This window comes from Petaurus breviceps, unplaced genomic scaffold (genome assembly GCF_028583685.1).
Source record: "Petaurus breviceps papuanus isolate PSGF00001 unplaced genomic scaffold, PetGlider_PUasm1.0 126, whole genome shotgun sequence".
NCBI lineage: Eukaryota > Metazoa > Chordata > Mammalia > Diprotodontia > Petauridae > Petaurus > Petaurus breviceps.
Genome location: NW_027185655.1, coordinates 66,213,979 through 66,239,890, shown reverse-complemented (window position 1 = coordinate 66,239,890; position 25,912 = coordinate 66,213,979). Strand labels below are relative to the sequence as shown.

At 36.3% G+C, this 25,912-nt stretch overlaps 1 protein-coding gene across 2 annotated transcripts in view; it reads right to left on the bottom strand.

Annotated features, from left to right (window-relative positions):
- The window catches only part of GPM6A (glycoprotein M6A), a 523,488-nt gene that overhangs the window by 79,456 nt on the left and 418,120 nt on the right, over nt 1-25,912 (bottom strand). For both annotated transcript variants that reach the window (XM_069096708.1, XM_069096698.1), the window contains exon 2: nt 21,601-21,793. In XM_069096708.1, coding sequence (XP_068952809.1) covers nt 21,601-21,793 — 193 coding nt within the window. The remainder of the gene's footprint in view (nt 1-21,600; nt 21,794-25,912) is intronic.

The window sequence follows — 25,912 nt, the reverse complement described above, 5'->3', positions numbered from 1 at the left end:
GTTCTTTGACTTTGTTCTACCAATTTTCCTGCTAATGACCTGTTATCTTGTCCCTTTCTTGACATAGCGTCAGGCCCCCTGTGGGCTTGTGGCTAGTCTCACTCTCTCCTCTAAGGGACATTTTTAGGGTTGTGTTTTGGCCTGGTCTAGAAGAATGACAAGGCTCTTAGAGCCAAAGGCTTTCTGATACTCCCTCTCCACACTAAGCGCTTCCTTTTTTGTCCTAAGGACTGCTTATGGAGGGAAATACAGGTACCTACCCAGTAGGCTCCACCTCCAGGGTCAGAGGTGAAGATCCTAATAATCCCTTAGTTTTTTTTATCTTCTGAATGAGTATGATGGGCTTTACAGGATTTTGGCTTGGACATTTTACAGATGAGGAAACTGAGGTTCAGGGGAAACTGAATGATTGGCTCACAGTCATCAAAGCTAATCAAGCATGCAGCTACAAAAGCTGAAACCGTACCTGAAACACCTCTTCTGACCATACCACCCTAGCTATCTCATCCTCAAGCACATTTTTCTTACTGATTTTCTTCTTACAGTTAATAAAACACTACAAGATAGTTCTCTGAGAATTAAATGAATGGCCATTATAACTTTAGATGAGGTAGACTACCTTTTGTATACTGGTTTTAAAATTACCTCTTTCTCTTGAGGATACTTGGCAAACCAAATCACTTAAAGTACTGGTGGCTAGAATCACAGAATCCTGAGTTCATAGATTTACATCTAGATGGGACCTTTGGTATTAGCGGGTGTGTGTGTGTGTGTGTGTGTGTGTGTGTGCGCAAATAAATCTTGAGAGCAGGAAAAGAAATATACATTTTTCTATTGTGTCTCTACTCCTGCTTTCCAACATCTGAGTGGGGATAGGGGCAATACTGTCATATTTTATGCTATCACAAAACATTTTTAATTCTCTCCAGACACTTTCCCCCCCTGATAATACAGTTTATATGTCACCAATCAGGGCTATGACTTTTCTTTTTCTTAATCCTTTTGTTAGTCCCCCTGAGATTGTGATCATGATAATGCAAACTGTGGTCAGTATCTCTGCATAAAACCCAAATGACATAAGTCCATTGTCACTCTGGAAAACAAAATAAATTTTTTTAAAAAATCAAAAGAACTTAGCAAGATATCTATACTGTAGAAAAAGGGGGAAATGATACAACAAGCCCTCTCTCCCCTTTTCACCTATTTCAGATATGGTCAGACTCTTACCACAGACATGGTACTTAAATTAGGAAGAGTGAAGTAAGTACTAGTTGGCTCCTTTCTGAGCCTTAGTTTTCTCATTTGTAAAATGTGGATAATGCTACTTATAATAGCAATTATATAAAGATTTTCAGTTTGCAAAATACTTACATAAATTATGACATATGAACCCCTCACAACAACCCCGTGAGACAAGTGTGCTATTATTACTCCAGTTTTACAGTTGAGGGATGTAAAGTTGAGAGAGGTCAAAGAATATATGTCTGAGATAGGATTCAAATTCAGATGTTCCTGACTCTTAAGTCCAAAGATGACATAGGGATAGAATTGCAGTGAGTAACATTAGTCTCAAACATATAGTCAAGTCATGTAACTTTCCTAAGTCTCAGTTTTCTCACCCATGGCAAACTTTGGAATCAGAAAATTAAGATCTGAATAACTGCTTTGCCTTTTATTACCTATGCAACCTTGGACAAATTGTCTTCAACACTTTATCTGCCAAATAAGAGGGTTGGACTAGCTGAGCTCTTACCTTCATTTCCAGTTTTAAATAATAAAAGAATTATTGAAGACTATGTAAAAAGAAATGTTCTACAAATGCCAGATAATAAATTTTCCTTATCTGCTATGACTTCTTACTAAAGATCTGTCAAGAGATGCCTTAGAGCATATGCACAAAAACAAACAAGATTTAAATGGAAACCTACTGGCAAACTGAAAATTCCACTGAGAGGGCAAACCAGTGGGTCCTCTTGGAAAGGAAATGTCAAAGCAACTAGATTTTATTGACAGTAAAGCATATATACTTGTGTGTTTGTGTGTGTATGTCCGTCCTTAGCATAGTGCCTGGCCGAAGTAGGTACTTAATGAGTGATTATTGATTGATTTTTATTATGTAATATATTTGTATGTGTGTATATATGTGTGTATTACACGTATACACATGCACATATTTATTTATGTTTGGGCAGGTAGGTGGCACAGTGGATAGGGTGCCAGGTCTGGAGTCTGGAAGATTCATCTTCCTGAGTTCAAATCTGGCCTCTTGAACTTAAAGTCTCTTAATCTGGTTTGGCTCAGTTTCCTTATCTGTAAAATGAACTGGAGAAGGAAATGGCAAACTATTCCAGTATCTTTGCCAAGAAAAACAAAACAGGATCACCAAGAGTCAGACATGACTGAAAAATGACTGAACAACAAAATGTTTATATTTACAAATAAGCCTACTTAAGTCATTCCACTACTGATCAGTCATCATTTTATCATATATGTAAGACTTCCTCCCCCACATATATATCTCTACTTCCATTCATATATACTTTTCAGGTTTCCATTTTATCCATGCCCACATTTAGGCCCAAATAAAGACTACAAGTCCCTATTTACTTTATGTTAGGAAATCTAGGTTGAGTTTCCCAGAAGACTTCTTAATGTTAAAGAACTTTGGCTGGTAAAGAACTGCCACATGATGGTCAATTTGCCCTTTTTTTCCTCACAAAATTGGAAGTGAAGAACACAAATGAAAAAAGAATAGCTCACATTTCTACAGTATTGTAGTTTAGAAATTCTTTCCTCAGGGCAGCTAAGAGGTACAGTGAATCGAGTATGGGCTCTGGAAACAGGAGGACCTGACTTCAAATTTGGCCTCAGAAACTTCACACTTAATAGCTGTGTGACCTTGGGCAAGTCACTTAACCACAACTGACTTGCCTTTCCCCCTCCAACACACACACACACACACACACACACACGAATGAAATTCTTTCCTCATAACAACCCAATAAAGTAGGTAGTGTATTATTCCCATTTTGCAGATGGTGAAACTCAACCTTTGAAATATGATTTGTCCTAGGTCACATATGTAATTAGGGGTAGAGCTGACATTTATGTAGCATTTTCTTCAGAGCAGAGTTAGGCAGGTAGTAAAAGTATTATTTTAAATTTTACAACTAAGCAAATTAGGACCGGAAGAGGTTAGGTGAGCTTCATAAAATAGCTCATGACTGGAAAGAAACAATATGACTAGACCCAAATCCAAATCTCTTGACTCGCTGTCTAAAGCTTTTTCTACCCAATTAAAGAGAGTTGTTGAGGGGGTTGGCAGATGAGCTAAAATGGTCAGAAAATGATATTGCAATTTCATTTATGACTGAAAATGTCATGGAAAAACTAGGTTGATTTTAGGAGGTAATATGATTATTTGGTACTCAGTGGAGAGAAGATTGAGGTTTCTAGTTGATCCATTGTCTTTAGTAGTCTAATGACACTTGACTCTAGAAGAGAAGGGACAGGAAAAAGGCTAGGATTTAAGAAAAGATTTTCTAGCAAATGTCTCCATGAACTGCTGCTAACAGATTTTCTAACATGTTCTATTCCTTGCAAGATTCTAACCAGTTCTGGAATTTTTCTTTTCCTTGACTATTGTATTCTTGCTTTTAAGAAGAGTGAGATTTTTCTCTCCTAGGGCTCTTCAGATGTGTTTCCAACAGAAATATCAGCATCAAAAAAATATGTGATAAGGAGTAATTATTTGGTTGATGGCATAAAATTTCTCTTAAGTTTTAGAGTCACTTCCAAATGATAATCTTTGTCCCAAAAGCCTTATGCAGTTTTCACATATGTTGCTGCTTCACTCCAGGGCTGAGAAGCATTTTTTTTAATTTCATATTATGTAACTTAACTGTTAAAGATGGTGTTGACTTGAAACTTTGCTATTTTTCTCTCTCTCTCTCTCTCTCTCTCTGACTTTTAAGACACATCCTATGCTAACTTTTTAAACTTTCAGAAGTAAAACAGTTGCTAAGCAGTGAAAATGTTTTTCAGAGAATAAATTTTCCAAGCAAAGTAATTTAGTAAATGTTATTTATAATACTTTAGGCTCTACATAATATATTTACCTAGAAGTTCAGGCATAGTATGCTATTTCTGATTTTTTAAATTGAGGACTTGTAGCAAAAAAATCTCACTTAATTAAATATTACTTAGTACAGGTCCTATATCCTTATTATCTAGATAAATAGTAATGGGGGGTGGAAATTTTTTTTCCTTCTTTTGTTTCCTTTCATTGCCATTTGCTTCATCAGAAATAGGAGTGAGACTGGGTTCTCTAAGGCCAATGGAACATAGGTTTTGATGAATCCTATACAAGGAGGAAAGACTCTGAGTATCACCCAGAAACCAACTAGGTGATGGGTCCCTAAGATTACAGATGCTTATCACCAGAAGCCTGGCCATCAGGGATGACTTTTAGGGGGCTACATCAATTCAAGAAGACTGCTTCCTAAGGCATGGAGGGAATGATGTGGGTGGATGGAACAGCCACAAATGAAATCATAGAAATCTGAATTGCTGAATTATTATGATAAGCCACTCATATATATATATATATACATATATATATATGTATGAATCATTATTGATAACAAAATAATGAACCAAAGTTTAAGAAAGGCTGTTGCTCAGGAAATTATCATAGATATCAGATCAAGAAGAAAAAATAGCAGATGAATGCATTGACATTAACATATTCCTTCCACTGAAAAAGCTCTTTCATAAAATTTTAAACCAGGTGTGAAACAATGGCTAAACAAACTAGATGCCCCATGTGTGGAAAGTTCTGATCACATTCTAGTGAACAAAATATGTCAACAGTGCAAATAAATTGCTTTTCTGCAATAGAAAAGGAGGGAAGAAGAACCAAAATTAGTCAGGGAAAATAGTGCATGTCGTGGAAGAGTCACTGGAAGGGGGATGTTTAGTTACTGAAAGAACAGAAGGACATATATAAAACTAAACAGTCCACCATTTCTTTGCAAATTAAGAGTCCATAATAAATATTCAGAAAGCTCATTTGAACAACTCTTACAAGTTCTCAAAAAAGAGTTAGATAAAAGTAGCTAAGGCAGAATTTTAGAGTTATCTGATAGACAAGAAATTCTACAAGAGACACACTGATCTCTGACAATTTAGAATCCTAGAACATTAAGTATCATCTTTCACGTTAGAATTAGATATTATTACCTTAAATAAAGATGAGGAAATTGAGGTCCAGACACATGAACTCACATGACTAAGGAAAGGAGATGGTGGAGAGAATAATTTACTTTCTTCTAAAATATCAAGGGTATTCCCAAATTAAAAGAAAAAGACAGAGTGAAGGGAAATTAAGGGGGGAAATGAAGTATAGGTAGTTTAAAATAAATGACATTAAAGCATGAAACAGGTAGTGTGGTATGCATGAAAGGCCAATAGATTTAGATTCAGAGGACCTGGATTCAAATCCCAGTACTCGGCTTAAGACACCAAATCTCTCTAAACCAAAGTCTTCACCTACAAAATGATTTCTATAGGCTCTAAAACCCCTGAGCCTATGAATTGATTTAAAAAAAATTACTGACAGTCACTTGACAAAGAATACATAAACTAGGTGACCATTAGCTGAATAACTGAGAATCCTTAGCTCTATAATCATACATGACTTCAAGGAACAAAGAAAAACTATTAGGGCCTTCTTCAGGAAACAAGTCATGTAAATTAATTAAGCCAGAATTAATAGGCTTACTAAAAAAACATGTAAGGATAAAGTCTTAGAAATCTTCTCATGGGCTTAAGAATTATATGACCGTAGATAGATAGATAGATAGATAGATAGATAGATAGATAGATAGATAGATAGATAGATAGATAGATAGATAGATAGAAAGAGATATGTGTGTCTATCTGTATACACACATATACATGTGTGCATATACATATACACACAGATATATAAGTGTGTATATAGTTTTAAGAAACATCTTTTTGGTAGGGATTGAAGCAGGCATTGGTTTAATTATTTTATAGACAACATTATGAACAAAAGTATGTAAAGAACTAGGAGTTGCTATAAGGTATAGACTCATGAAACTCTAGTGTGGGAACAGGCATCTATGGCCACCTATTAAGCTTTCACCAGAGCAAACAGGAGCTGAAAGTCAATATATATATGGACTGACCTAAAGTACAAGAGGTGGAAAACGCAAGAGGAATATTGTCCAGAAGGTTCTTCATACACAAAAATCACTGTGGACAGTGTTGAAAAACTCTGATGACAACATCCTCTCTCACTGCCAATAAACCAAATTGCAGAACATTTGACTAAGACACTTTTGACACTTAAGAGAAAATAAAAGAGACTGAATATGGACTAGCTTCAAATATAAGCATGTTTGTATACCCCGTGTCTCAAGGCCTATTGGTATGGGACTCTATTCATTGCTAGAGACAAATGCCCTGCCCTGCATGAGGGGTGGGTCAGAGCTGACAAGACCAACAAAGAGCTCAAATCTCTTGAAGCTTCATATCTCTTCAGGCCCTTTTTAGTTTTAAGTGCTCAAGTTGCTTCACTCTCTTCTGACTTCCAGCTTTGAGAGAAAAGATGGAGTAGGCTAACCCTACTTCAGGTTGCTGAAAGAAAAGATTACAGGAAGACGAGAGGAGCCAACAGTCTCCATCATGGCCCTAATCCCAGAACTCTAGAGACCTCAGGGAGTTTCCCCTTGGGTGCAATGTAGAAATCTCCCTTGGCAGAGCTGAGTTACCTTGTTGCCAAAGGGAGAGCTTCTTTACTCTATATTATTTGCTACATATTTTCAAATGTATCAGAAGTTACAGTGAACTTGAAAAAATAATATTTAAGAAAGCAGATCTATAAGTCTATCTTCATACTTCCTCTCTGGCCTCAACTTCCTGCTTCCCCTCCTGGCAGGAATTAAAGTTTTTCTTGAAGAAGGGTAGAGGGAGAAGAGGCTCGAGGTATCAATTCTACCTCCCCCTAAAACTTGTATCACCCTGAGGCTACATGTGGGAGACAGCCATCACAACATGTGGAGCCTTACCACATTTGTTTCTTTGTTTTGTCCAGATCTGTGATTTCACTGACATATGAACTCCCACTTAGGAGTTCCCTTCACTAATGCAGACCAGAAACCTATGAGTAATGTTCATTTTTAGAAAACTGCCTTACGATGTAAAGGATAAACTTAATATAAATTCATTTTTTCCTCTCTTTTGTTCTCTATACTTAGTTGGCTCCTCAAGAGTGGTGGGTTATGCATATGGATAATATTGGAGGCTTAATTAAATGAATGGCATAGGAGCTAGCATTGAAACAGCCCTCAGAAATCATCTAGTCTTTATAAAGAAACTAAGTCCAAGAGAGTTTGAGCATTTGCCCAAAGTCAGATAGCTAGGACGTGACAAAACCAGGATTCAGACCAGTTCTTCTGACTCTAAATTCAATGTTCTTCTGTAATGGGATTCATTATTTCACCAGAGTGACTGTTTCTTCCACAAACAGAGCGCAGTTCCTATATACCATAGGACAGTGGGTCAATAAGTTATTACTGTTGTCCACCCTCTGAACTACACATCTGCAGCAACTAAAACTCTTGCAATTAACCTCTTTGAATTTATGCACATTCGGCATTTTATGTATTGTGTATATTAATGTGGTTTTTTAAAAGGAAATTATTTTATGCACATTTTCTCCTAAGATCTAAGGAAAAGCTATCTAAAACTTGTTGGAGTGAGGAAGGAAATGAGACATGAATGTTTTCAGTAAAGGGCAGTCATGTAAAATAGGGATTCGTTGGCTGGAACTAGAAAAAATGGGGGCTAGCTGAAAAGAGATCAATTCAAACTTGTAAGCAAAAAAACTTTCTAACAATCAGAATTGCCCCAAAGTAGAATGTATTGTCTCAGGACACAGTGCTTTCCCCTGTACATTTAAATCTTCAAACCAATATTGAATAAATACTTATTGAGGCCATTGTAAAAAGTACAGCATCATGAGGCATTGATTGGACTAGGTGATCTCAGAGGTCTATTCCAGTGAGATTTTGTGATTATCTAACAGGCTGCGTTTCTAATTCTATCCTATATCATCATCACAGAGGACATTTTTACAGTCCTTTAAGGTTTGTGAAGCCTACATATATACATGATCTTTATTGTAGCATACACGTATATATGTGTATAACATATGCAGTCATGTGTATACACTGATTTTATGTATATAAAACACATTATTGGTATCTAGGTAGCACAACGGCTAAAGTGTGGGGGACTTGGAGTCAGAAAGATCTTATTTCAAGGCCTTCCTCAGACTCTTTCCAGTCATGTGAGTCCAGATAAGTTACATAACCCCCTGTGTCTCAGTTTTCTCACTTTAAAATTGGGATAATAATAATAGTAAGCACATGGCAGGGTTGTTGATGAAATGAGTTAATAAAATAACTTGGAAAACCTGAATATCTTATACAAAACATTATACAAATGCTGGCTATTTATTGGAAAAATTGAAGGCAAAAGAAAAAGGGGGCAGCAGAGGACAAGATGGATGTATAGTGTCATGGAAACAATGAACATGTACCTGGATAGAATTCAAGAGACAGTGGAGGACAGAAGGGCCTGGTATGATATGGTTCATGGGGTCACAAAGAATTGGACACAACTAAACAACAAATTATTACTGTTATCATTGTTATTATTTTTATCATTATCACATTTGGCCCTCTGAACAGTCCTGTAAAGTAAGCACTACAGATATTATTATTCCCAGAGTTATTGTGAAGATAAATGAGATAGTCATAAAGCCTGGTACTTAGTAGATGTTTAATACATGCTTGTTTCTTTCCTCTCTTCCATTTGGCAAATGAAGAAAGTGAGGCTACAAAGATTATGTGACTTTCTCAGGGTCACACAAATGGTTAAATGTTGGGTTCAGTATTTAATATAGGATTATCCCAAGTGTCTCATTTCAGATACATGCTGCCTAACATAAATTATAGAGATGAAGTTGTAGGTTTTACATTCTGATGTTCAGAAGTTTTTGTAAGTTAAAAAAAAAGATGCAAGGTAGAGTAGACTAGGATTAATTAATCAACCAACAAGTATTTATTAACCACGAGATATATGACAGGCACCGTGCTAGGCACAAAGGAGACAAAATAAAGTTTGGGCCCTCAAGGAGCTCATGCTATATTCTATCAAGAGACAACACACACACACATAAAAGTATAATTAAATATAGAAAATACATGCAAAATAAATTAAAGATGAGTGGGAGGAGGGCCCAGCAGTGGGAGGGATTAGGAAAGGCCTCCTGTGGAAAGTAGTGCTTCATCTGAGCTGTGAAGAATATAGGGATTCATAAGAGATAGAGAGGAGGAGGGAATCCCTTCCAGGCATGAGGAAGAACCTGTTCTGAGACACAGGGACAGAACACAGAATATCCTTATGTGATGAACATCAGGATGGCCAGTTTGACTGCTTGGATGAGTGAAAAGAAGCAAGGTTACCCTGAGGAAAGAAAAGTAGGGATGCTGACGTACAATTCTTGGTTTAAAAGGAGTGGGAAGACTTACTAAACTTCCATTTCATGAAAAATGGGTGGGGAGGGAGAGGCATTGGGATTTTTTTTTAAAAGCAATCGGGGTTAAGTAACTTGCTCAAGGTTACACGGCCAGTTTTTTCTGGGTGTGGTGCTGAGTATCTGAGCCCAGATTTGATCCAGGTCATCCCGGCACTGGAGCCGGTGCTCTTACTCGCTGAGCCACCTGGCCACCCCTAAGCAATTGGGGTTAAGTAACTTGCTCAAGGTTACAAGGCTAGTTATTTCTGGGTGGGTGCTAAGTGTCCAAGCCTGGGATTCAATCTCCAGGTCATTCCAACACTGGAGCGGGTGCTCTTACTCGCTGTGCTACCTTCTCCTCTATGATAGAGACCTCATAAAAATTTCCTTCCCCCTCAGTGCAAGAGGGAAAGTAGCCCTGAGATTACTCACCCTTGCTGGGTGAGCTTTTGGAGGGAGGGCAGGGAAGAAGCTAGTATTGGAAAGAGCAGCTATAAGGAGAAGCTAGGGACTTGGTGGTGTAAGGGATTTAGTCATGGGCTACAGCAAAGTTGCATTCTGTTGTCCCCACATAGAACTGAAGTCAGATTCCTCTTTTCTGTCACTATCTGAGGAAACTTGATGAGGGAGTCCCTGATGAAGAAAATGCCATAGAGAGCTGGGTTCCCACCTGAAACTTCCATTTCCTTTATCTCCTGGTGAGCTGGAGGAGTCCTTGTGTCCTTGAAAATTGAGTAGCTTGGGGCAGAGCAATAGCTACAACTCTGGGTGTCTTTATTTGACTGCAGGTCCATTGCAGGTATAAGTATACATGGTCTTATACAAGGAGAGATGACAATAACTTCTGTTTTTTTTTTAAGCAATCGGGGTTAAGTAACTTGCTCAAGGTTACACAGCTAGTTATTTCTGGGTGTGGTGCTGAGCATCTGAGCCCGGGATTCCAAGTGATGATCTCCAAGTCATCCCAACACTGGAACCGGTGCTCTTACTCGCTGAGCCACCTGGCCACCCCTAAGCAATTGGGGTTAAGTAACTTGCTCAAGGTTACACGGCCAGGTGTTTCTGGGTGGGTGCTAAGTGTCTGAGCCTGGGATTCGATCTCCAGGTCATTCCAACACTGGAGCGGGTGCTCTTACTCGCTATGCTACCTGTCCGCCCCATGGCATTGGGATTTTAAAGGTAAAATTCTTCAGCAGAGTTTTAAACTTCTAGACAAACATTTCTATTTCTTTTCCTAGTAAAGTAAATTGGATGGGATGACAGAGGTCAAATGTTATCCTGACCCCTGAGTCACTTTTTTAAAAATAGCCCATCCATTTTAAACAAATGTTCTGCTGAAGGTCAGTGACTCTAAAATCAGCTCATCTTCCCCGACCAGGAGCTGAAGAAGGCAACAAGAAAGAAACATTCTGAATTTCACCTTTGAAGCGTGAGTGATGATCCAATGTTGCTGATCACAGAACAGGTGTACTGCCTTCTCCTCCAGGTCAGGACAGGCTGACAGTCCTTCTAAATAGACTGGCTCCCTGCATAGTGTGCTCACACAACTTACAGACCCTCATCAAGCTGAGAAATTTAGTAGACAAACAAGGCCAAAAACCATCAAAGGTACTACAGGCGAATATTTCTACTTGGTGGAAAATCTAAAAGAGAATCTTTTATTTTTGTATTTATTAAGATGCAAGCACTATCCAGAATGTTGTCCAGTTTATCTCAGAAGTAGTCAGGCTTTATTCCAGTAACAGTGACCAGTGGCTTCATATCACATTTTAATACAATTTAATTCCTCAATGGTATGGCCTCTTCACTCTCCGCAAAGAAAACCAACTTGAATTAGCATAGAGAAATGAATATTTTCTTTGCTAAGACAAAATATCTAGAACCAGAAGTTCAGAATAAACTGTGAAATAATCCATGTGGACTTGCTTATAGTCTGACTGAGTACATAGCTGAGTGTTTCTAACTTGACCCAGATCTCAAGGTTCAGTTCTTAGGACTTCTCTCTATATACTCTATTCCTTGGAGATCTCTTTAAGGAAAAACATACAGTGACTTCTGTAACCAGATATGAGCCTTGCTATGACTCCCTTGCCCTCCTGTTACTGCCTCAGGGTTGTGGTTGGCTAACCAAGTGTTAAATCATATTGTTAAGAAGGTTGTTTGAGTGTTTGATCCTTCAATAAATGTGTTAGTTTCACATGGCTCTCTGACCACAGGATATATCCTTAATTGTTGATATTGATCAATCCATTATCTAAACTAATATTGGACTTGTTTTCTTCACTGAAGTATTTAACATTTTGCAATATATTTTGAACCACAGAATTTGAGAGTTGGAAAGGCCTCTCAGGGGCCATTTAGTTCAAGCCATGTTTCTACTTGCTTCACTCTCATTGTTTTGTACCTTCTACAACATGAGACACCCACTGATAAAATGAGATAATATATGTAAAGCACTCTGCTAGCCTTAAAGCAATATGTGTATGTGTGTATATTTACACACACATACAAGCACCTATATGTATGTGTATGTATACACACATATATACTTATGCATATATATGTCTAGAAGACCTGAGTTCGAATCCAAACCCAGACACTCACGGTATAACCCTGTGGAAGTCACTTGACTCCGCTTGCCTCAGTTTCCTCATCTGTAAAATGAGTTGGAGAATGAAATGGCAAACCACTCTAATATCTTTGCCAAGAAAACTCAAAATGGAATCACAAAGAGCATGAAATGACTGAACAGTGAACATATACACATGTGTATATAACATATATATCCTCAACTCATCTCTTCCTTTCCCCCAAATATCCAAACTGTTGTCAAGGCCTGTTGATTTTTCATCACACACACACACACACACACACACACACACACACACACCATCCTGGTCTGTGTCCTCATCATCTCAAACTTGGGCTTTTACAGAAACCTGCAGATTGTTCTCCATTCCAAAGTCTTTGTCCACTTCAGTCCCATGCAATAGAATATGTGTACGTATGTATACATATACATACAGGCACAGTAACCTTCATAAAGAACAGGTCTGACTTTGTCATGCATAAATCTCTTCTCCCAAATGGACACACATTCAAAACACTCCAGTGTCTCCCTTTTACCTCCAGGAACAAATACAAAATCTTCTGTTTGGGTTCAAAGCCCTTCAACTGTCTTCCTTGTTTTTTCCCATCTTATGTCAATTCCACATACATACTCCGTGATCCAGGGGCACAGGCTTCCTTGTTGTTCCTTGAGAAAGACACTATTTCTCTCAATTCTGGGCATTTTCCCCACTATTTTCTCCTACCTAGAATTCTTCTTTCTTCATTTCCCCCTTCCTTGGCTTCCTTCAAATTCAATCTAAAATCCTACCTTCTACAGAAAGCGTTTCCTGTTGTTTAGTCAATCAGTCATGTCCAACTCTTTAGAACTCCATTTGGGATTCTCTTGGCAAAGATACTATAGTGGTTTGCCATTTCCAGTTTATTTTACAGATGAGGATACTGAGGTAAACACATAAATAAGTGACTTATTCAGAGTCACTCAGTGAGGAAGTGTTTGAGGTGGGATTTGAATTCAGGTCCTCCTGAAGTACTCTATCTTCTCAGCCACCTACCTGCTCTAAGCCATTCCTGATCTCTCCTAATCCTAATGACCTCCTTCTCTTGATTATTTCCAACTTATCTTGAATATATCTTGCTTATACATAGTTTATACATTGCTTCCCCATTAGACAAGGAGCTCCTTGAAGAGCAGGGATTGTCTTTTGCCTTACTTTGTTTCCCCAGCACTTAGCACAGTGACTGATATGTAATAGGTGTGTAATAATTATTTACTTACTGTGCATATATGTGCTGTATGTATATGCATACATAGAGCACACATATGCACATGCTCTATTGTGTATGTTTTTATGTCACTAGTAGGAATTCAATAAAAAGAATCATATTACCTCAAAGTTAGAACTGACCTGAGAGGTCATCTATAACCCACCCCTCTGCTCAATGAATAAATCTTTAAAAAAAAATCATGGTTAATGAAACTAGCTACTCTACAAAGTCTTGATAAGAAGCAATGGGCCCAAGGTAAAGAATGTGGAGTAATCAAGAGGAATTTCTTGCCAGAAAAAACGTAGTAATTCAAAGAACAGGTACTACTGACAATGGGCATTTCAGTGTCTTTAAGAATTGTCAAACAGACCTATAGAAATATGTCATCTCTAGGTGCATACATTAGGTAACATTATCTCCTACTGTACTAAGAAGATTCTGGATGTTCAAAAAGGGAATTTACCCTCCTGAGACCCTAAACATGTTACCATAGCTTCCTTCACCAATTCTTACTTTCTTCCCTTTTCAGGAGAAGAGATATCCTTAATTTTCATTTCCAAATATCAAAGCAACCACAGGGATCACCTAATCCAGTATATATACAAGAAGGAATTCTCATACTGAACCTGAATTTCACGAATAGCATAGCTTTTTAACTATTCATTGTCTGGTCAGGAATTACTTTCCTAGAATAAAATTTAAGTGTTTTCCAATGATGATTTTATAAATAAGGAAAATATAATATTTATTAAGTCAAAAATGAAGTTTTCTTTGCTTTTTAAAGTATTTTATGCTATGCACTTTTCTTCCTTTTAACATGACTTTTCTAACTGAAATGTCAAGGAAAAATCACCTCCACAAGGATGTTTCAGAAATTAAAACTATTTAAAATCTTTCTTGTTTCTTGTCCACTCATAGAAATCACATGTGAGTGATTTTACTTATCAGTCAAGAGCTAATATGAAATGCTTTATTTCCCCTACCCCATTTGAACCTCAAAAGTGAGTAGATTTTATGAATGTTATAATGTCTGTTTTACAGATGAAGAAAATCTTACAGTGGTTTATTAGTTTGTTCACAATCATACAGTTACTAATATACTCTGTAAGCTTTACAATAATGTATACATGTGAATTTTTTTTAGTGATATCTTTCCTAAGACTCAGACTTCACTTTGATGTATTTCTAAACATTTTCAAGTCAAATCAAAGGTTAAAATTTACTCTGGATTATCACAAATGCATATAATTCATTCTAAGTTTCTAGACAGGCTTATGACTGACAAACTGTACTCACCTTTCATAAATTGGACAAAAGATAGTCAAATATTTTGGAGCACCTTATTATCTATGATGCACAATGGAGGGTGATAAAATGAAATGAGTCAGTGTGGAGTAAAGGAAAGAATACCAGATAGAGTCAGAATGCTTTCAATGATCCCAGTTTCTTTGTGAAACTGGGCAATTAATTTCACTTTTGGGGACTTGATTTTTCTCATTTGTACCTAGAGAACCTCAGCGGTCCTTTTGGTCTACCAAAGTGCTATGATCCTTGAATGAAAATCCACAAGGATGAAAAAGCATTGGCAAATTCATTATTCTATTTATACTTCTACTCATAAAGTTGACTGGTTCCTTTGCCACAGATTATTTGGAGAAAGAGAAGGAAGGAAAAGAGGAAACATTTATATAGAGCTATAAATTTGACAAAATGCTTTAGATATTTAATTTCATTGGTTTTTCACAAAAAAAAATCCCATTAAATGAGTACTATAGCTATGCTCATTTTTTAGATAAGAGAAGAACTGATGCTAAGAGAGATTAAGACACTTGCTCATGGTTACACTGATAAGCGCTGGAGCAGAATGAGACCCTCAGTCTCCCTGATTTTGAGTCTGGCATTTTCTCCACCATGCTAACAAAGATAGTCATAAAGTAGAGAGCTTCATGATACACTGTCCCAAAAGTCTTAGTACAGTTTTCCTCCATCCTCTTATTAAGCCCTACTTTCTCTAGGAAAATGTTCATTTAGTAATCTCCTTGTCCTCTGAACTCTTGTAGCAGCAAGAATTTGAAGAGGTAGCTTGGTACAATAGGGTCCTACCTAGAGTGAAGGCCTGACTTAAATGCCTAATTCTGCTACTTAGTCATTTAACCTCTCTGGATCTTAGGTTCATCATGTATAAAATGGAAGTCATAATACTGGCAATGCCCACCCTGGGGGGTTGTTGATGGAATAGCCTTTCCTGAGACTTGAAAGTGCTATATATATGTGAATTCCTAGTACCATACAATAGCAAAATATTATGACTAAATTTTTCTTGTATCTAATTAAGAAATTTAAAATGAAAAATCAAACAGTCAACACTAATCATTAAAGTAATTCACAGTATATAAGACAAACATTTGGCTTCTTCCCAACCAATGGTTATACTGCAATTCAGAAATATTTAGTTGCTTGCATGGTATTCACTGAATGATACAGCTTATAATTTTAATATTAAGAGGCTAACTGTAAAAGACATTGCAATCTGATTTATAGAAATTTGCATTTGTAGAAATTTCATTTGATTTGTAGAAATAGGAAGGGTATGTTTCATTTTCATTTTATACATTCAGTTAAAATTGGTGACTTGTATTCAAAGAGCAAGGGGAAGGCCTCTAGCAAGTTAATAATACATTCTATAGAGCAGGAATTCTTAAACTGGGATTCATGAAATTTTTTCTCTTTTTAGATAACATTTTGATGACTATATTTTAATATGACTGGTTTCTTTTGTAATCATATGTATGAGAAAAGGGATCCATAGTTTTCACCAGATTGCCAAAGGGGTTAAAAACAAAAACACTAAAAACTTCTGTTACTAAGGATTCATGGATGGGCACAAACAAGACTCACACAGGACAATAAGGCCCAGAGAGACCATGACCTGTATCTCTAAAGCAAGTGCCCGTATCACGCACTGGCAAATATATCAAAGAGTTCTGGGACCATAGGATCAGTCTCTGCATTATTCATAAGTTTACCACCCTAATCCTAACCCAGGGGCTATGAGGGTCTTCAGGACCCTCCTAGTTAGCACCTCTCCTTTTTATTAATTTCTTTTTTTAGATTTTATTTTTAATTTATTAAATTAAACAGGGATGGCCAGGTAGCACAGCGAGTAAGAGCACCGGCTCCAGTGTTGGGATGACCTGGAGATCGAATCCCGGGCTCAGACACTTAGCACCCACCCAAAAACACCTGGCCCTGTAACCTTGAGCAAGTTACTTAACCCTGATTGCTTAAAAAAAAAAGAAATTAAACAGACATTTCTATAACATACTACAATAAAAAAGATGATTGTACATGAAATCTACATAACTTGATATTCCTTTCAAATATGTAATAAAATTGTCATGTAAATTTTTGGGGTTTTTTTCCTACCTTCCCTCTCCTCCCCTGCCCTAGAGATGGCTACCATTGGACAAAAATAGGTATATATGTAAAATTATTATATACTTCATTATATTTATCACTTTTTTTTTCCTCTGGATACAGATAGAGTCTTTCTTCACATGCCCTTTATATTTAATTTGGGTATTTATAATAGCCAAAATAACATTATTCACTCAAAGTCATTCTTCTTATTTTTTTTTATTTTTGGCAAGGCAGTTGGGGGTAAGTGTCTTGCCCCAGGTCACACAACTAGTAAGTGTGTCAAGTATCTGAGACTAGATTTAAACTCAGGTCCTCCTGACTCCAAGGCAGGTGCTCTATTCACTGCACCACCGAGTTGCTTCCATTCAAAGTCATTCTTAAAAAAATATTGCTGTTACTGTATATGACACTGAATTCCATTACCAATTAGTCACTAAGGTATTATTTTAAGGACCCTAGGTGAAAGGGTCTGAAAGAATTGGGATGTTCTAAAATTATGAATAAATAAGTCATGATTATTTCATTATCATTATCTATCATAATCAACTTTATCATCCCCATCATCGTATTTTGCAATTATATAGTACTTTCCAAAGTGCTTTGAAATCAATGTAAGAAGTGCATATTATGTTCCAGGTACTGTGCTAAGGGCTAGAAATATTCATCATTTACTTATATAAATTTTTAAAAGTAAATATACTATGTGCCAGGCACTATGCTAAGCAATTACATTATTCAATATAATAATTAGCAATAACAATAATAGCTAATATTTATATAGTATTTTAAGACACACAAAACACTTTTAAAATATTATATATTTTATTCTCCAAACCACCCTGGGAGGTTGGTATTATTATTATTCTCATTTTTCAAATGACAAATGATAAATTTAAGTCACTTTCATAGGGTCACAAAAATATAAACAGGAAGGCATTCTCTCTCCTCAAGTTGTGTATAGCCTAATGAAGGAAGACAGGGATAAAAGGAAGGTACACCTGCTTGAGGGGCATGGTAGAGATGGTCAGAGCCAAAAGAAGGTCCAGGAAAGGAAGGAAGAATGGCTATTCTGGGCCCTTCTTTAAAATTAAGGTTCAAAAGGAACCCAGAAATGGGAAAAGGAGGCCACAGGTATTACTGAAAGTTATACTGACTCTGTGACCCATTGTTCTAGTGTGGCTTATAAATCAATGTTGGGGCGGAGGCTCTGCTTGGCATTACCCAGTCTGCAGCTTTTGTATGACCTTTTATTTGCCATGTACTCACACCAGTGATGTTTATACCCATAACATCACCTATAAGCAATTGGGGAAGAACTGAGAGGAATTGGCCCATGCCCTTTTACTGACATAGACCTATCTGAATTGTCTTTATCTCATTACAAAAGTTATCAATAAAAGCTGGCTCCATCTTGAAACCCTTTCTGATCTCCAGTGATTAGCCTGTCGATGTGTTGCTACTTGAATGGATATTTAATCAACTCCTTTTAATTCCCTTTGTTTAGAGTTCTGCCTCAGTAATGAAGGCAAAAGCCTTAAAAAAATTCCTTTTAACAGTATATCACCTTGTTGTCCTAGATAGCATTTAGACGTGTAAAAGGGAAGGCACAGAACCAAAAAAAAAATTGTTTTTATAACATTTTTATTTTGTATAAGGGAGGGAGAACACAGGGGCAAATAAAGAAAGGAAGAAAAAGAAAGGATAGGAGGGGGAAAAGAGAAGCAAAGGGAGAAGGGATGGAAGGAAAAGTAGAAAAGGGAAGAAGGACTGAAAAGAGTGATATTCAACATTTTTTTAAATAATCAAGCCTTTATTGAGTATTTGCTAAGCAAAGCCTAGGTATTGAACTGCAGCTATTAAAAGGCATTCACTTGAGGGAGATGTGAACATTTTAATGACTAACTGAAACTATTAAAACATCTATTTCCCAATTAGAATGAATACTACCATTATGAAAGTTTTAAATTTATATTTGTAAACTATTATTTTACAAAATCACTAAAAGTCCCTGGAAAATATGTTTCAAAGGCAGACTATAATATTGATTTAAGAAGCGGTACACATTTTTCAAAAGAAATAGAGAAAATTGCACCAGTCTGACTCCATTGAGAATGGCCCAATCTGTCCACCTACAGATGGCAATTTGATCTGTTTTCAATCAGTGTTTTCCCCTTCAAGATTTCATCCTGGTTACCTCTCTTCTCACCATACCCCAGCTGGAATCCAAACTTAATAGAAAGGCTCCTAGGACCACAAATGCTATGTGTATATACACACACACACATATATACACATACATATACATATACATATATATATATATATATATATATATATATATATATATATATTTATATATAAGTTTCATAAAAGGCTTGGGTCCAACCTTACACTTAAGAGTGCAAGAAAATTTAATTCTAGATTCAACAACATCTTTGGTATTTCCACTGGCTTCTCTTCCTTCCATTTGTGACTTTTGTTTGAGGTTTGCAGGAAGGAGGAACTAGGCCAAGTAAACTTAAAAACCAGGAATATTGGTTTGAGAGCAGTAGGTATCAATAAGTTCCCAGAGACTAATAAAATAAGTTGGAGCCTAATAAAATGATGGATTTTTCTTGCTGTGATGACAAAAAAGTCTTAGCTGTGTAGTCAAGCTAGAAACATTATTCTGAATACTGTAGCCTCAAACGACAGTTATGACCACATATACAGAGCTCTGAGAAATGGTCGATTGAACACATTAACCTGCTGTCATACTTCAGTGGCAGCAGAATCATTCAAAGTAGCCTCACTTTTTTAGCCTTTTAGTATTTAGTATTTAGATAAATACCTCTTTGATTCTAATGGTTACAATCATTAAATGCTAAAGCTAACAGACTAAGTGAGTAGTTTTGTTTTTGTCTTTTAAATCATGCTTTCATACCCAAAAGGCCAAATCTTGGAAAACAGATTCTTTGGAATCATAACCTCACTAGTATTAGTTAGCAACCACAAGAATTCATTTTCATCAAGGAGTTTATGTATGAAAGAGACAAGATGCCCACAAAACTCTGCCTTAACTTCTTACTCTTAGATGCCTTTATTCCAAAGAGTTCAGGATTCTTTGCAATCCTACCCTCAAAGTGGCATAGAGAAGCATGCAAAATCACTCCTTCTTTACAGATAAAAGGATACACCTTTACAGGTTTCTAATGCATTCTTCTTATACTCTATAGTCCAAACAAACAGGTCTTCTCACCACTTCTGTCAAGTGACTTTCTATCTCCCATCTCTGTACCTTTGCATAAGCACATCCCCCATGCCTGGAAAAAATACTCCCTCATGTTTGCCTGCTGGAATCCCACATTTCCTTCAAAGCTCAGCTCATGTACCTTTTCTGGATCTTCCCAGTATATGGCTACTATTCTCCCCAGCACCAAATCAGTTTGTATAAATTTGATATATGCTTATTCATTCACATGTTGTCATTCTTTTGACTGAGATGCTACAAAGTCATACACAAACCATTTGGTTGGCTTGGCTCTATTGCTGAGTTGCTGAATAAATCCCTTAAGTATTCTTTGCATAAGGTTTTAGTGGCTGTTTGATGTACTGGAGACTTGGTGTCTTGGGTGTCAGAAGTCTAATTAAAGAATTAAAGTTAATTTGAGAACAACAGTTGTTTAATTTTTGCATCTGTTTCCTCAGCACCTGACCCAGTGCCTAGCACATAGTAGGGGGGTTAATAGGTAAATATTGGTTGATTGGTTTACAATGATAATGATTATTCCAGAAGAACACAAACTCTATGAAGGCAGGGACCCTCTTCTGCCTTGTATCCCTAGTATGGTGCCGTGGACATAGTAGGAATTTAATAAATGCTTATTGTATTGAATTCATTCACTATAATACATTTATCTTACAGATTTGCAAAATTTCAGATTCTAAGCCATACCTGAGGCATAATTCCCCTTGAAAACATCCCCCATTTAGCCTTTGCTAAAATACAGTGATGGAGTACTCATCCAGAAGAAGTCCACTCCATTTCTGTGTACCCCTGTTGGGAAGTTTTTCCTCATACTAAGCCAACATCTGCCTCTCTGGATTTTGTGCTTTAATGTTTTACAAAGTCCTTTCCTCAAAACTTCCTTGTGCTCTAGATAATGTAATTATTATAATCCCCATTTTATAGATGAGAAAATAGGTCCAAGAATTTAAGTGACTTGCCCACCATGAAGTTTCTAGAGAGTGACAGAACCAAGACTCACATAAAGGCTCCTAAATCCTGTGCTGTTAAAAACTTAGGCATAGATCATTTAAGGGACCTATCTAGAGTCACACAGCAGCTCAGTAGCAGAGCCATGACAGTAGACACTAAACCGTGACTACCAACCTAATGTTCTACTGACTCTGAAGTTCCCACCACAATCAGAAGACTGAAGAGCTCTAAGAAGTGAGTTCAGAAGACAACTAGCTTTGGGGTGAAGTGGAGCTCTGGATACAGTTTAGCAAGGGAGTCAAAACACAAGTCAATCTGGGCTATTGTTCTTGGAAAACTTGATTCTCACTGACTGATGACAAAAGACAATCATTTCCTTGGGGATCAAATACAGCATTTTCCTCTAATAATTTGGTATCATCACTTGATTTAGCTTCGTTTAAATGAAGAATTGTTATACGCATCAAATTCTTCATATACTCACACATAGGGTAAGTAGTGAGTGAAAAACAAGAGCAACAACGTGACTTACATAGTAAAGACATCAATGGTATCCCCAGCAGATCTTCCCATCTCAAAATAGGTTTGCAGAATGTTGACAGTTCCCGAGAGGGCTTCATGGCCACAGCCACAGAACAGAGCAACGCCAGCATACAGCAAGATGGTGGCGATCAGGGAGGCATAGGGAATACCCCCCAAGCACTTAATGCAGCACTCAAAACACCCTACAGAGAACCAAAAGAGAAGAGGGAATTAACTTAAAAATCAAATTGTGAGTAGATTCTTATTAAGGAGGAAACACGGTATTTGCATTCACAAGCGTCAATCTAGTAGATTCTGGAAACCAGGCTTGGAGGTTGTAAAACAACAGCATAAGTGTCAGGTTCCTCATGTATCAAGTTCTTTACCATCAGAGCACAGAACTAACTATTGTAGAGAAGAGATGCTTGTTCAGTTCTTAGGCCATGTCTCATACCAACAAATGAGATAACCATTACAAATGGAATGAAAATAACAAACACACACACACACACACACACAAGTTATATATGGAAATCGACCTTGTAACCTCAGAGCCTGGTACCAGCTGAATTAATATTAAGTCCATTTTCTTCTCCCAGTGAAGACAACCTGCTACAAATCCATGGTAAAAGTTGTCCCTTCTTCATGTTATTCCCTTTTCTTGAAATGTCCTTCCTTACTTCTTCCTTCAATCCAAATCCTATACACTCCTCAAGGCCTGGCTGTGGGACCACTTTCTCTAAGAAGCCTTCTCTGATTCCCACAGTCCTAAGTCAATAAATGGAGTTTTTATCTCGGTATTTGAAGAATCCTTATGGTGTAGAGCACAAGTTCCCATTGTTTTTTGGTTCCTAGATCTCTTGGTTTTCAGCAAATCTTTTCATGTTCCCTGTTCATTATTAATAGAAATACATTTCTGTATTTATCAGGCATGTGCACATAAGAAATAAAATAAAGGTATAAATTCCATTATAATAATATAATTATTTGCCAAATATGACTTTGTAGCCTCTTGACAAGTTTCATATAACTCCTAGACATATGTTTACCCCATGATGAAGCTGCTATTTTTGATGATGTTTCAAAGTTGGTTCATGTAGTTAAACTCTACCTTTTTACCTAAGTTGTAGACAAATTTAGTACAGTAACCAAATCTATTTCTTTCTGTATTTATAATGCAGACCACAGTTCTGGGTACATAACAGGTGCATAATAATTATTAATAACGTCAGCTCTTGAAACTGAATGTTCTACAGAGAAGTGCAATGTATCATCAGAGTTCTATTTATTTCTTTAATGGGATGTTCAAAGAAAGTATTCAAATGGATCTTAGATCTCTTCAATTTAGATGTTCTTTTGACTGATGTAGGTTGCAGTCCATCCATACCTGCCCATCATATATGCTCTTCACCATGCTTTCCAAAAATCCACCACAAAGCTCACCCCCCAACATGCTGGAGGTCTTCCTCACTTTCTCTGGAAAGTCTGAGCACTCTTGCTGTCTAACTCATATCTTTTCCCCTTTTTTCCACATGAACAACCTACTTTTCCTTCATATAATCAATAGTACCTGAAAAAATTACCTAACAATTATGAATTTAAATTTCACACTCCTGGCAATATATATGTTAATTCATAATGCCTTTCTATCAAATATATTTTTTGTTTCTCTTAAAAGCATCACTAAATCATTCAAAAGATCTGAATTCATAGCAAAGTTATTTCCCCCAAAAAACCACCAGCATATAAAATGCTAGCTGTGGAAAGGTTAGATCATCATTCATCAGTTTCCATCAGAGTAATGAAGCGATTTTCCAAGGCCACAGAGCCATTAAAGGTCACATTTAGCACTTGAAAGCAAGTGTTCTGGCTCCCAACCCACCTCTCTTTTCATTCCTTCATGTTGCCTCCCTTTTGTCATAGATAGACACTTATAAGTAGCAGTGAGGTGCCTCTAATCAATGCTTAGATTCTTGAATCTATAACCCCAAAATGAAACAATAGATCTAGTTAAAGATATTTTGTGACTTTTCTCATATTTTACTACCTTTACCATTTTGTAGCTTAATAATATTCTTTAATGCTCATTAACTTAAGGAAATACTACAGTGTTTGTTATATCAATTAAAAGTATGTGTGTATATATATATATTTCTACAGAGGAAAATATAATGATATTTTCTGATATAGAAAATTTAGAAAAATACAAGCAAAATTTGAATACTAGGTGAAACTCAGGCTTATTTCAATGGGTAAGTGGATATGAACCTCCTGCTTAAGCTGGAGCTGCTACTAAGAGCTACGAAGAGCTACTAAGTTCCTCAGTACCATTTCATTTAAGATCCATGATTTTTCTAGTATGTGTACCCCAACTGTGATCACAATACCTCCAAGTTATAGATAAACATGTAAAAAGCTTTCTATACAGTATGAATGCCGCTAATTATTTTTATTTAGAAGAAGGTCTTTCCAGGTTGCTCTGGCAAAAAGAAAAAAGGCAGTTGACTTCTATTAAAATTTAGCCAGGCTCAACCTTGGACAACTAACATAGAGAAAACTGCCAGTCTCATACTTCATTGCCACCTTTTGGATCTAGAATATTTCCAATAAAAAGTTTGGACACACACAATTCTCTAATCCCAGCTAAACATAGAAATATAAAAGAAAGTTTAAAGATATTCATTTCAAACTTCTTTTCAGTCTTTTGGTGTGGTGGACTAAATCATAATCATCCCAAGTCTCCTCTGATTGAGGAGGGTGTTAACAACACTCCCATATGGGAAGGCTCTTCTTATTCCTGACAGGAGGACAGAATTGTTGGCAGGCACAAGGGCTGTCTGCCATCCAAAAGTAAAGATCCCCATTTGCAGAAGAGTAGCATCACCATAGCAACACAGCTATCCCTAAGCTTAGACCAGACTAGGAACCCCTTAGGGGCCAGACTTCAAGAGCTATGCATATCCTCAGCTTTATCACCTTGGTTTATGAGATAAAGATTTATCAAGGGATAGAATAATTATAAATGGGAGAAAGCAAAATCTGAGAAGTGCCATGATAATATATTTTTAAATGGAACTTGCCTTGAAGGGAACTTTAAATATTGATGTTCAAGGGAATCATCTAGGACACTGAATAGAAAAAAGGTAGAATATATACAGGAATTTTTCAAATAAGAATGTGAATTTGACAAGCATTTTATTTCAGTATTACTTTTAAATGTGAAATTCTCATCCTTATTTCTATATAGTAAAGACAAACCTTATGATTTTAAAATCAAAACATTTGTGGCTTCTCATTGAACAAGAAACTTAATGCTACAAAGATTTTGTAACTATAAGCAAATACTATTTCTGAAATATGCAAAATTACTGAAAACATACTATGTGCAAAGGACCTTTAGAGACTCAAAAAGAGGGGTTGTAATCTTTGGTTTTGTTTTACAAGAATTCCATTGCCAATCTATTGAAGACTATGTACCCCCTCTCAGAAAAAAATGTTTTTAAATTCATAAAGTACAATGTGTAGGGTTATAAACAAATTATACTAAAATACAATTATCTATATCATAAATATATATGTTTAAAACTAGCCCACTGAGCTAAGATGAAGAATTCCTGTCAAAATCATCACTAACCCAAACATATAAGCATCATATAAATGAAATAATCAGAATGGAGATAGTACTTAATCAATATTAATTATGGACTAATCTCAAAAGTAAAATCTTCCCTGAATTATGGAATAGTTTTCACAATTCCCTATTTAAATTATTTTAGGTTCCTAATCAAAAGAAAAAGATAAAGAGGGAAAAAAAACTGTATTTGATGAACAGAAGACAGCAGAGAGACTGAAAGTCCTTATTCAAATAGTCTTTATTGAGAACTAAATTACTATGTAAAAAGCATGGAAATTATGCATAATTTCTAATGCCAAAGATTATCTATATTCACAAATATATTTCGGCAAGTCTATCAAACTGTTTGTGGACACACTCAACACTAGTACAAATAAACTAAAAGGAATTTTCAAAATTTATTGACCAAAATGTATGACTCAAATCTTAAAAGAAAATGGAAAATTATTAAATTTTTGTCTGAAATCAACAAGCTCCTATATCTCATTTTCATACAGAATGAAGTAGGTGGACTATGTAATAAACAACATTCAGTATACAATTCAGAAAACATAACCAATGAAATGAAAGAGTAAATTATAACACTAATCTAACAGAGTTTTTGTTCAGGGATAAAAGAGCATATGAACAAAGAGAACAAAGGAATTTAATTATTTAGACTTTCAAATTATTTTGAAAGATTTTATCA